General features: G+C 34.9%; 1 protein-coding gene across 1 annotated transcript; it reads right to left on the reverse strand.

Moving 5' to 3' along the window:
* Positions 1–6,732: 6,732 nt before the first annotated feature.
* LOC108326115 (cell division cycle protein 48 homolog) lies at positions 6,733–10,800 on the reverse strand. Its single transcript, XM_017559391.2, has 9 exons — positions 10,642–10,800; positions 10,376–10,541; positions 10,064–10,292; positions 8,841–9,607; positions 8,520–8,741; positions 8,328–8,399; positions 7,961–8,242; positions 7,439–7,798; positions 6,733–7,164 (listed from the first exon to the last, which is right to left on the reverse strand). The coding sequence occupies exons 1-9, from the start codon at positions 10,668–10,670 to the stop codon at positions 6,862–6,864; spliced, it is 2,430 nt and encodes an 809-aa protein (XP_017414880.1). The 5' UTR covers positions 10,671–10,800; the 3' UTR covers positions 6,733–6,861.

The following is a 10,800-nucleotide window of genomic DNA, read 5'->3' on the forward strand; positions in this document are numbered from 1 at the left end:
ATGGAGGAACTTAAGAAGGTAAATCAAGAGGCATATGAGTGGTTAATTGCTATTACACATTGATATTGGTGTAAGCATGTCCTTACTGCATATCATAGGTGTGATATGCTAATGAACAACTTATCATAATCATTCATTATGATGTAGTGGATTAAGTGTTATTTGATGAGTAGATAATTTAAGAGAGAAGTTAAGTGTATATTTTGGAATTGTAATGCCTAAACCAAGCAAAAAGGCTAGATAGAGAAGTACAAAAAATTGGAAATTGGATTGCTATTTAGAATGGAGATGGTATGTTTGAAGTGGCTCAAGGATTTACAATGGACAATTTGTTGTTAACCTTACAAACCACAAATGCACATGTTATTTTTAGGATTTAGTTGTGTTACCTTGTAGACATGTCATTGCTGCAATTAATTACAAATTAGAACAACCTCAAGATTATGTGCATCCATTTTATGAGAGGCCTATGAACCTTGGTACGGGTAAAATAATTCACCAATTAATGGACAAGAGTTATGGCCTAAAACAAATGCACCCTTACTCCTTCCTTCAACACATAGGACTCTCAAGAGAGGCTTAGGAAACTAAAAAGGAGAGAAGCTGATGAAAACATAGGTCACTCTAAACTTGGGAAAAAACAAGTTAGGATAAAGGACATTAAATGTCAACAATACGGTCACAACATTAGAGGTTGCAAAACTGGAAAAACAAACAAGGTACAACATTTCTATCATGTACATTGTTTTTCTTATTTAATTAACATTCAACATAATCAATGGATATGAATGACAAATAAAAAGCCAGAAAAATAAAAAAGTTGTTGCAAGTGAAAGTACCAGTGCATCTAGAATGACAAAGAATACCAACTTGAAATATACCACAACCACCACATCATAGGCAACAAGATGGAGGGGAGGAAGGATATCTAAAACAACAACGACCACAGTAGTTTTAGAATCTCAAGTCAATTCAAATAAGCTCTTTAGGCAACCCATATGACCTATATTGGAAGTTGTGTTATTTTATGACTGCCTTAAAAATACAATAAAAGAAAAATTACAAAAATCAAGTAACTGTCTTAAATTACTCATGTCCTGATAGATTTTCTCGTTATTTTCACCTTTTGCATCAATTATTGTATATAACTTCTCTCTCAATTTAGCTTCATCCTTGTCTCGATTGCATTTTCCTTTATGTCTTTCTACCTCGATTAAACTTTTATCAATGTCTTTCTATCTCGTTCAAGCTTTTCTCGATGTCTTAACAATTATTTCTTTCAATTATTTTCTTCGATCCTATTTATCTCAACACATCTTTTTTCACCATGTTAACTCTTTAACATTTGTATGTCAATTCACTTGTTTATTCCTTCATTTAGATTTATTTCTCGATACCTCGATGGGAATACGATACAATTTGAAGAGAAAGAAATGTAGAAAATAGAGAGAATGCATATTATTGGTGTTTCCTCACTCAATGGCATAATTGTTATGATCTACGTTTGTGTCTCGGGTATCATGTTGCTCTCCATTATTATTATACAGCATTCATGACATGATATGATGTGCTTACCAATTATTGTGCCACTAGTGCTTCAGATGATTGCCAACAAAACTGGTCCTTTTTCAATCACTAAAATGAAATTGTCTTTGGTTTATATTTATAATAATTGAGAAGGTACTTGCTTATGTGATTTGATATTTGCATATGCAAGCGTGCAACCATTATTTTTGTGTTCTCGTGTTGAAGTCTTTCAATTTGCCACTTTCTAGGGGGCAAGCTTTGCATGTTTATAGATGAAGTTTTGATATCTGGGGCTCTTTTGCTGAACAATATCTTTCCATTGATGTGGCTAATTTTTTGTATGAAGGACAATATTTATAGTTTTTCTAATTTTATGTGAAAGCTTCTGAAGGTTTCAAAAGAAAAATGTTGCTAGATTTTGATTCAAACTTCAAATAGAATTTTGAGAGACAAGAAAGATTTAGAACGGGGTTGACGACCCGTTGTCCGTTTCACTTGAGTTTCCCTTGTCCATATGTATGTGAGAGGCAACCCCTTAAAAAGTTATTAAGTGTTACAATGTTTGCCAAAAAATTATCTTGTTTTACTTTTGGTACGACTTATTTCTATTGAAATTTAATAATAAATTGTATAACCTCAGTACGTTATAAGAAAAATTATTGAAATCACACTTACAAAAAAAAAATAAAGGTTTAATTATTTATTTTATTCGTTGTAATGGATAGAAAGAAATAAAAGAAACTAGACATTCAATTATTTTAGAAAACAAGATTACCTAATTTGAACTCAATTCAAATAACTCACCCTCACAACCAAATAACACTTAACTCACCTGATGAGTCATATAATTGAATGTGTTTTAAAATGTTAAATTTAATTTCAACCAAGTTAGTCAAATTAGGCCCAAACACAAGCCGACACAGTGTTGTTCAACCTTGGGTCGAGCAATTCCAGGATCTTTCTTACTACACTTGTAGAAGGTGTAAGAAATTACATATTTTACCATTGATTCTAAAAGAAACCTCATCTTTTAAAATTGACATAATTATACCTAACAGTGATACTTGAATAGATATTTTGAGAATATCAAAATATATGTACTAAAATTTTAAAAGTGCCAAATAATAAAATATACTAAGACTACAAAAATTAATTTTATTTATACATTAATTTACATGTTTGCAGGAAAACAACTAGGGAGCCAAAACCCCTATAAACTAAGCTCCGCCAATATATATATATATATATATATATATATATATATATATATATATATATATATATATATATATATATATATATATATAATCATCTCTCCATTCTCTTTCATCATACTCTTATATATAATATCTTGTAAATCTTACTTGAATGTTGAAAAAATATTTACAATCATCTTCTCTTGATGTTCCTTGCAACTCAGCACTTCTTTATTAGGATTTACCAGCTCTGCTATCAAGAGTTTTAGTCTTTTTACCTTGGAAATTCTTTTTCTAAATTTGTTAAGAACATTTAGTACACAATGTGAGACTTGTGTAAAACGTTTCCCTGAACACATTGTATATAATCCCTACGCAAAGTCAAACATGGGCATTTTCGTCATCATACCAATATATGGATCTCGATATTTTTGACAAATTGGAGGATTTTTCTTTAAAGAAATGAGGAGAACGTCTAACAAGTGATCTTGGGTATGCAAGACAAATTTAATAAAGATATGGAGCTTTTGTAAAATCAACATCGTTTCATGCTTTCAAGAATAAACTTGACATACTTGACAGAGACCATTTATCCAGTAATCATAATCAAAGCCATAAGGATGAGTTGCTTAACATTCTGAGTGAGTAGTCAAATCTCATCCAACCCCAACAAAGAATAAACAAGGAAAGGGACAAAGCAACTTTGAACTCCGAGTCTCATTCACACACCTCAGTCTGACATTACTCTGACAAAGTATCAAAAGTCATAACAGCACAAAAGCCTCAACTCTAAACAATTCGAGCAATAGAGTTTAGTCAGAGTTCAACAAGACTACAGCCTGAGACAACCGACCTAGTACAAAAACTCATAACCAAATCAACCACCCATTAAGGATTGCTAGTAGAACCAACTTAAAAATTCCTATTGGAAGTCTCACACGACTAGCAATTTATAATATATAAATGAGGTGCAAACCTCACCTTACAAACATAAATTGTGAGATTGAGTTAGGTTTTAAACTCACCTTCTAATAATCCCTCCCAATCTAGTACTCTAAAGTATGTACTTAGAGAGAGTTTCGAGCGTGTGATTAATAAGTGTATTTCAAATCCATACCTACACCTCCATTAAACGAAGCCATGCAAGCCAACTTCGTTTGTTTTCATCCTTTCACATCCAAGATCATGAGCGCCCGAATCCCCAAATGGATTATAATCAATATTAAAGAGTATGAGAATTTAACTAATCTAAATGCCCATATTAAAGCCTACTTGACCAAGGCCAACCTATTTTCATAAGATTTGGGAGTAAATTCTTTGGCTTTTCCCAACCACTCTTACAAGAGTAGCCTTGAAATGGTAATACTTCCTTTGCACGAATTCCATTGATTTTTTTCAATACATTTTTGTGCCATATTGACAACTCGGTTTGCCAATTGCAAGCTTGTGGTGGTCTCATTAACCTCCCTTCAACACGTCATTTAAAGAGATCCCATAAACCACTCTAACAGTACATAGACCATTTCACCAATGTCTCTAGTCACATTCTTAACTTACACCCAGCAGTAGCTATGCATGCTTTGCTATGTGATGCCTAGGCATGTTTTTGGTTTTCTTGTATGTTGATCCTCCCAAAAGTATGGACATACTTCAAATATAAGTTGCTTCGTACATCAATATCGAAGAAAACTCAGGAAGGTATGAAAAAATCTACCCTCCTCCACCGATTCTTGAGCTTTCAAACGAGGATGAGGTAGAATTATGATAGTTATACTCCCCTGAATGCTAGAAAAGATGGCATCTTTCAAGAAGCTTGCAACATCAAGCTTATCTGACTTTCACAGCCTAAAATATATATATATATATATAAATAAAAGATTGGTTATAACTAAATAATGATATCTTCTACCAGTATAGTATTTAATAGTGTTGTCAAAATAGGTTATAACCCGCGAACGAATCCGGCTCACCACGGGTTTTAGTCAGGTTGGATTTGAAAAAAATGTATTTTTTTATGCGGACTAGTTTTCAACCCGGCTCACTTAGAACCCGGTTCAACGGGTTGAACCCATGGTGAGCCGAGTTGGCTCACCAACCCACCTAATTTAATTTAATTATTTATTATTTTGTGTTTCAATATTATTAGTTAATATTTATTTTTATTATATTGTAGATGGTAATAAAGAAGATGTTTCAAGAGAAAAAAAAATATTATAGATTTATCTATTAAAGACTTTAATATTATAAATGAACAAGTGATACAAAAATTATCAATATTAAAAACTTATTTGTTCGCCTTTTGTACATGTTTTTGGATTACGTTTAGATTGTATTATACTTTTTTTTTGTGACGTTTATTTATATTTGAATTAAGAAAAATAATTTTTTTATTTTAAAAAAAACTTATAATTAGATGAGCTAGTGAGCCAACTCGTTTAATCCACCAACCCATGATGGGTCGAGCCGAGTTCGAATTTTTTCAGCTTGCTAATAAGTGAGCTTGAATTGAGTTGACTCACTAAGTGACTAACTCGTGGTGGATTGGACCGAGTCGAGCTAAGTTACCCGTTTTGACAACTTTAGAATTTTATAGATCAATTATATCTCATTCTTATTATATTTAGAATATTTAAATGAGTTAAAAAAAACCCTATAAATATAGTATAATAACACAAAAGTACCCACTTAATATTGGCCATTGTACGGAGTATTTGAAATACAAAAAAAAAACATTTCTTAAGATAGTATTGTCAATGGAGTTGTCATCCTAATTGATTCTAGAACCTCACTAAGTCTACTTTATAGACAATAGTATCAAAATTACTTTTAAAAAAATATATGAAAAATCATTAAGTCATGCCGGTTCTCCATAAAAAATCAAATAACTTTTTGTAGGTGATGCTCCTCCTAGTGTTCCTTACATCTCCACACTTCTTTATCCTTCCACCTTGAAAGCACTTTGTCTAAATCCAGTAAAAATAATAATTATTCCTAAATTTATTCTTTAAACCTTTACATGTTTAAAGTAAAAGTAGAGGAAACATATGGTTTTAATAATATAAATGAGACCAAAGGAATGAGAAAAATTCAAAACTAATATTCTTGTCACCAGATAATTTTAGAATGTAATAATTTCAATTCATGAAAAAAAAAATATTAAAATTGTCTTCATTATATTAATAGTATTAAGTATTAAATTATTTTTACCAATATTAGATGGGACAAGATGATAGTTTGTACTTCTTTAACCAAGTAGTTGAGAGTTTTGACACTTGTGATATCACTTCTAAATATGGGAAATCACTTGTTTTAGTCGGAAAAGGAATGAGTATCAACACAAAAAGAAAAAAAAGACCTCAAATGTTACTAGACTTATTTTTTAAATTCTATCCAAAAACATGATTTTAAATGGTATATTTCAAATAGTTAAAAAATAAAATGATTAATTTATTAAGTATCACATTAAGAAAAGATATATTAAATTTCTAAAATTAAATTCGATTATATATTAAAAATGCTAAACTTATTTTGATCACCATCAAGAACAGCTCATCACCAACACAAGTAAATTGTGAAGGAACAAAAAATCCACCTAGCTCAGAAAAACACTTCCAGAGCCAATATGATTAGATAAGATAATACAGATAACAATCAGCATTCGACTTATAAAGAGTAATAATGTTAAGCAGAATACTTCCATACACATACATACATATAGAGAGAGAGAGAGACACAAACACATGTATTGCCCTGCGGAACAGTTCAATGAGCAAACATCAACTATCCCATTATTTCTCCGCATCCTGTTAAATACTTGCTCACATAAAGATTTGTTTTAATGACAGTAAAAATTACCATAATAAGTTTCAAAAAATTATTTTGGTAGACGATACAGGGCATGAAATTCACGTCATAAATTACTATAAATTCAAATAAAGCTAAGCTCTCTCAAGTTTGCTTTAAATCTTTTTTTTGACGTCCAAATAAATCTTTCGACTTCCAAAGAGGCTTTTACCACAAGAATAAGAACCTTTCACAAAGGATGACATTAATAAATCCCAAGAAGCCTGACTTTCAGACAAAATAAGTACATAAACTAGCAACATTGTTCATAATTCAAGCAAAGGCAAAGGTACGTCTAACTGTAAAGATCATCTTCATCAGCTCCACCAGCACTTGCAAAAGGGTCAGATGCAGTGCCAGCACCAGCACCACCAGCGCTGGTATCTGAAAACCTAAACTCGGATCCAAACCCTCTTGACTGCTGCAATGTCTGAGCAAACGCCTGGTACTTGCGAATGTCAGCATCGCTTACACTCCTTCGTGCATATTTCATTGACTCCTCAAAATGAGCTGCCTTGATTTCAGCTACCTCTTCCTCTTCAATATCCTCTTCCATTGCCTCAGGGTTATCTCTTTTCCTCCTCTCTCTCTCAATGTCCTGCCAAGATAATACAGTTCAGCAAATTGCCTTCAATCTGAACTCGGATAAAAACATTTTGAAAAGTGATAATATCAAATTCTTAAAAAGGCTTGTTTTGACGGTCGCATATTAATTGTAATTTATCAAAAACCGTGAGAATAATTAAACTAACACAAATTTATTATTTCTAATACTGAAAACTATTCAAAATTTCTCACATATTCTTTAATTGTCATTGCCACGGCATAGTAGCCAATAAATAACACAGAAAAAGGTGTCCTTCAAAGTTTACCTTCTCAATGTTCTCCCTTATAGCATACTTGCATGCACGCTGGCAAATTTCAGTGATATCTGCACCACTGAAGCCCTGAGTATACTTGGCCAGAGCTCTAAGGTCAACATCTTTTGAAACAGGAGATTTTCTCAAACAAGCTTTAAATATCTGATGACGGGAATCCTCATCTGGGAGTGGGATATAAATCAATTGATCCAGACGGCCCGGTCGCAGAAGAGCAGGATCTATAATGTCTGGTCGATTAGTGGCCCCAATGATGAACACGGTTTTCTTTGCTGACATACCATCCATCTCTGTAAGCAATTGATTCAGAACCCTGTCAGCAGCACCACCAGCATCTCCTACGCTGCTGCCCCTCTGCAAGATTAAAAACAGGCAAGTTTTAAACACAAGTGACAAGAAACGACAATTAGAGTAGTCTTCTAACTAATGAGCAGGGATGTAAATGCAACAGTATCTTAGATACCAGTAACTTTTGCAGATGCCATGCCATTGCTTATAGTATGGTATGGTACAAACCTGAGTTGCAATAGAGTCAAGTTCATCAAAGAATAGAACACAAGGAGCAGAACCACGAGCTTTATCAAAAATTTCCCTCACATTAGCCTCACTTTCTCCAAACCACATTGTAAGTAGTTCGGGACCTTTGACACTGATGAAGTTCGCCTGGCATTCATTGGCAATAGCCTTTGCCAAAAGGGTTTTACCACAACCCGGAGGCCCATAGAAAAGAACCCCCTTTGAAGGTGACATTCCAAACTTCTCAAATTTCTCAGGGTGTTCCACTGGATATTGAACAGTCTGAGAAAAAGAAAATTTATTAAAGCCAATATTCAAATGAGAGAAAACATGTAGAGATATATCTCAATGCAGTAGCTCAACTTACCTCTTGAAGTTCTCTCTTCACATTCTCAAGACCACCAATATCTTCCCAGCTGACGTTGGGCACTTCAACGACCTAGTCCATTAATAAACCAATGTTTGCAGATTAAAGTTTGAATAGTGTGATCACACCAGCGTCAACCAAGGAGGAAATAACAAGAGGAGAAAAACTATGAGAAACTAGTAAAATACTTACAGTTTCTCGGAGAGCAGAAGGATTGCTTGTTCCAAGAGCAGTCTGGAAATGCTCATTTGACACTGCCATTGAGTTTAGTATCTCAGCATCAATGGACTCATCCTCCAAGTCAATGACGTCCATTTTCTCTCTGATGCATTGAAGTGCGGCTTCAGTACACAAAGCAGCCAGATCAGCACCAACATATCCGTGTGTGTCCTTAGCAATCCTTTCTAAATCAACCTGCAAATTATACAACGGACATCGTTCTCATATTTCAGACATTCATATCAAACCACGACTAAAGGGAGAAAGAATTCAATCTTAAGAATTCAATCTTACATCATCAGAAAGCTTCATATTTTTTGTGTGTATACGAAGAACCTCAAGGCGACCAACCTCATCTGGAACGCCAATATCTATCTCCCGATCAAACCTACCAAACCTCCTAAGGGCAGGGTCAATGCTATTGGGACGATTTGTGGCTCCAATAACAATTACATGGGCACGTGATTTAAGACCATCCATGAGAGTCAAGAGCTGGGAAACAATTCTCCTCTCAACTTCCCCGTGAGTCTTCTCCCTCTTTGGAGCTATCGAATCTATCTCATCAATGAAGATAATAGAGGGTGCATTCTTCTCAGCTTCTTCAAATGCCTTCCTCAGATTGCTTTCACTCTCACCAGCCAATTTTGACATGATCTCAGGACCATTAATGCAGAAAAAGAAGGCTCCAGTTTCATTTGCAACAGCTCGAGCAATCAAAGTCTTACCAGACCCAGGGGGTCCATATAGCAGAATTCCCTTAGGTGGCTTAACACCAATAGATTTGAACAACTGTGGATGCCTCAATGGCAGTTCCACCAGTTCCCTAATCTGTGCCATCTGCTTTCTAACACCACCAACATCGTCATAACCAACCTCGTCCAACCGATTCTCATCTTCCCTTTTAACAGGCTCACCCTCACAGAAGATCTCAGTGTCAGGAGCAACAACACAATACTCTGCAGGATCGGTTTCAATAACCTTGAACTCTACACTTCTCATCCCACCTCTCACAAGAAACAAGTCACCTTTCCTCACTGGTCTATATGCCTCAAGGAAATAAGCTGGAAAAGTAAAACAGGACTTAATGTACATTTGAGTTAACTTATTTCTAGAAAAAATAATTACTTGATTAAGCACCGTCCTCACAAAGCTTATAACTAAAAAAAAAATACCACTCCCTCATAGTTTGCAAATATCGCAAGCCCCTTACACGCTTAGTATTCGTAACAAAAATAATGCAACACAAATGCATGTCCAGCAGGTGAGGTTCAATGAAGAGATTGATTTCTTTAATTGTTTCGTAAGCACTACTTATTAAAACCCACTTTGATAAACTTCTCCGCAAGTCATCAGTTCTTCGTTAAAACCCTGTTTGGCTTAACTCGTGCCCTCGATTCATGCTATCTTCTTATTTAAGAGAAAAGTTCATCCACACAGAACATAAGACTAATAATTTTAAGAATGATATTAGGATTTCCAAAATATGATATAAAAAAAGAGTATGCATGTGCACTAACGCTTCAAGTAAGCATCGAAGAGATTCCCAGTAACGCCCTCAATGGTGTCATCGACGGGAAGAATGTGCACTCTCTTTCCGTACTTAACATCAGGGCATGCGTGAACGGAGACAACGTCACCGAGTCTAACCCTAAGGTTGCTCCTGACGACCTTGTTCATCCGTATCTTGGGCTCCTCACAGGTATCATCGGCAAGGGCAATACAGACAGTATCCTTCCTCTTCTTGCCCTAAAAGACAAAAATCAACACAAAATGGTTATAAAATAATTCCACTAAAATCCAAACTGAAAACCCTTGGGTGGTTCGTTCACCTTGAGAAGAATTGTGTCTCCACGGAAAAGCTGGAGCTTATCCATGGTATCAGGGTGGAGCGCGACGACGGAGTTGTCATCGTTTACGGCTTCGTCAACGACGAGTCGGTTGGGCGCCTTCTTGCGCTCCAAGATCGCGGTACTGAAATCTCTCTTTGTTCCCTTACTGAAGAAAGAAGAAAATAGAATGAATTAGATTTAGAATCTGTTGGAAGAGAAATTAATCGATCGAAATCTTGAGATCTGAGGAGAAAGCAGAAGCTTACGCATCGGAGGACTCGGGTTGGTTCGCCATGGAATTGAAGAGAGTTGAAAGAGAATGGGAAAACAGAGGGATCTGAAATTGGTAACTTTGGTAGGTTACTGGATATTTATAAAGCGGGTAATTGGGTAAGCTTCTTTTCTTCTTGCCCAAGAAGCCTGGG

This window comes from Vigna angularis, chromosome 3, assembly GCF_016808095.1.
Source record: "Vigna angularis cultivar LongXiaoDou No.4 chromosome 3, ASM1680809v1, whole genome shotgun sequence".
Lineage (NCBI taxonomy): Eukaryota > Viridiplantae > Streptophyta > Magnoliopsida > Fabales > Fabaceae > Vigna > Vigna angularis.

Bases quoted from the DNA above. Each gene is read 5' to 3' on its own strand.
- LOC108326115 (XM_017559391.2), bottom strand. From the start codon at position 10,670: ATGGCGAACCAACCCGAGTCCTCCGATGC. The intron at 10,542-10,641 runs GTAAGCTTCTGC...TTCTTTCTTCAG, and splicing joins CAACCCGAGTCCTCCGATGC to TAAGGGAACAAAGAGAGATT. The intron at 8,243-8,327 runs GTAAGTTGAGCT...TCTTTTTCTCAG, and splicing joins TGAAGAGAGAACTTCAAGAG to ACTGTTCAATATCCAGTGGA.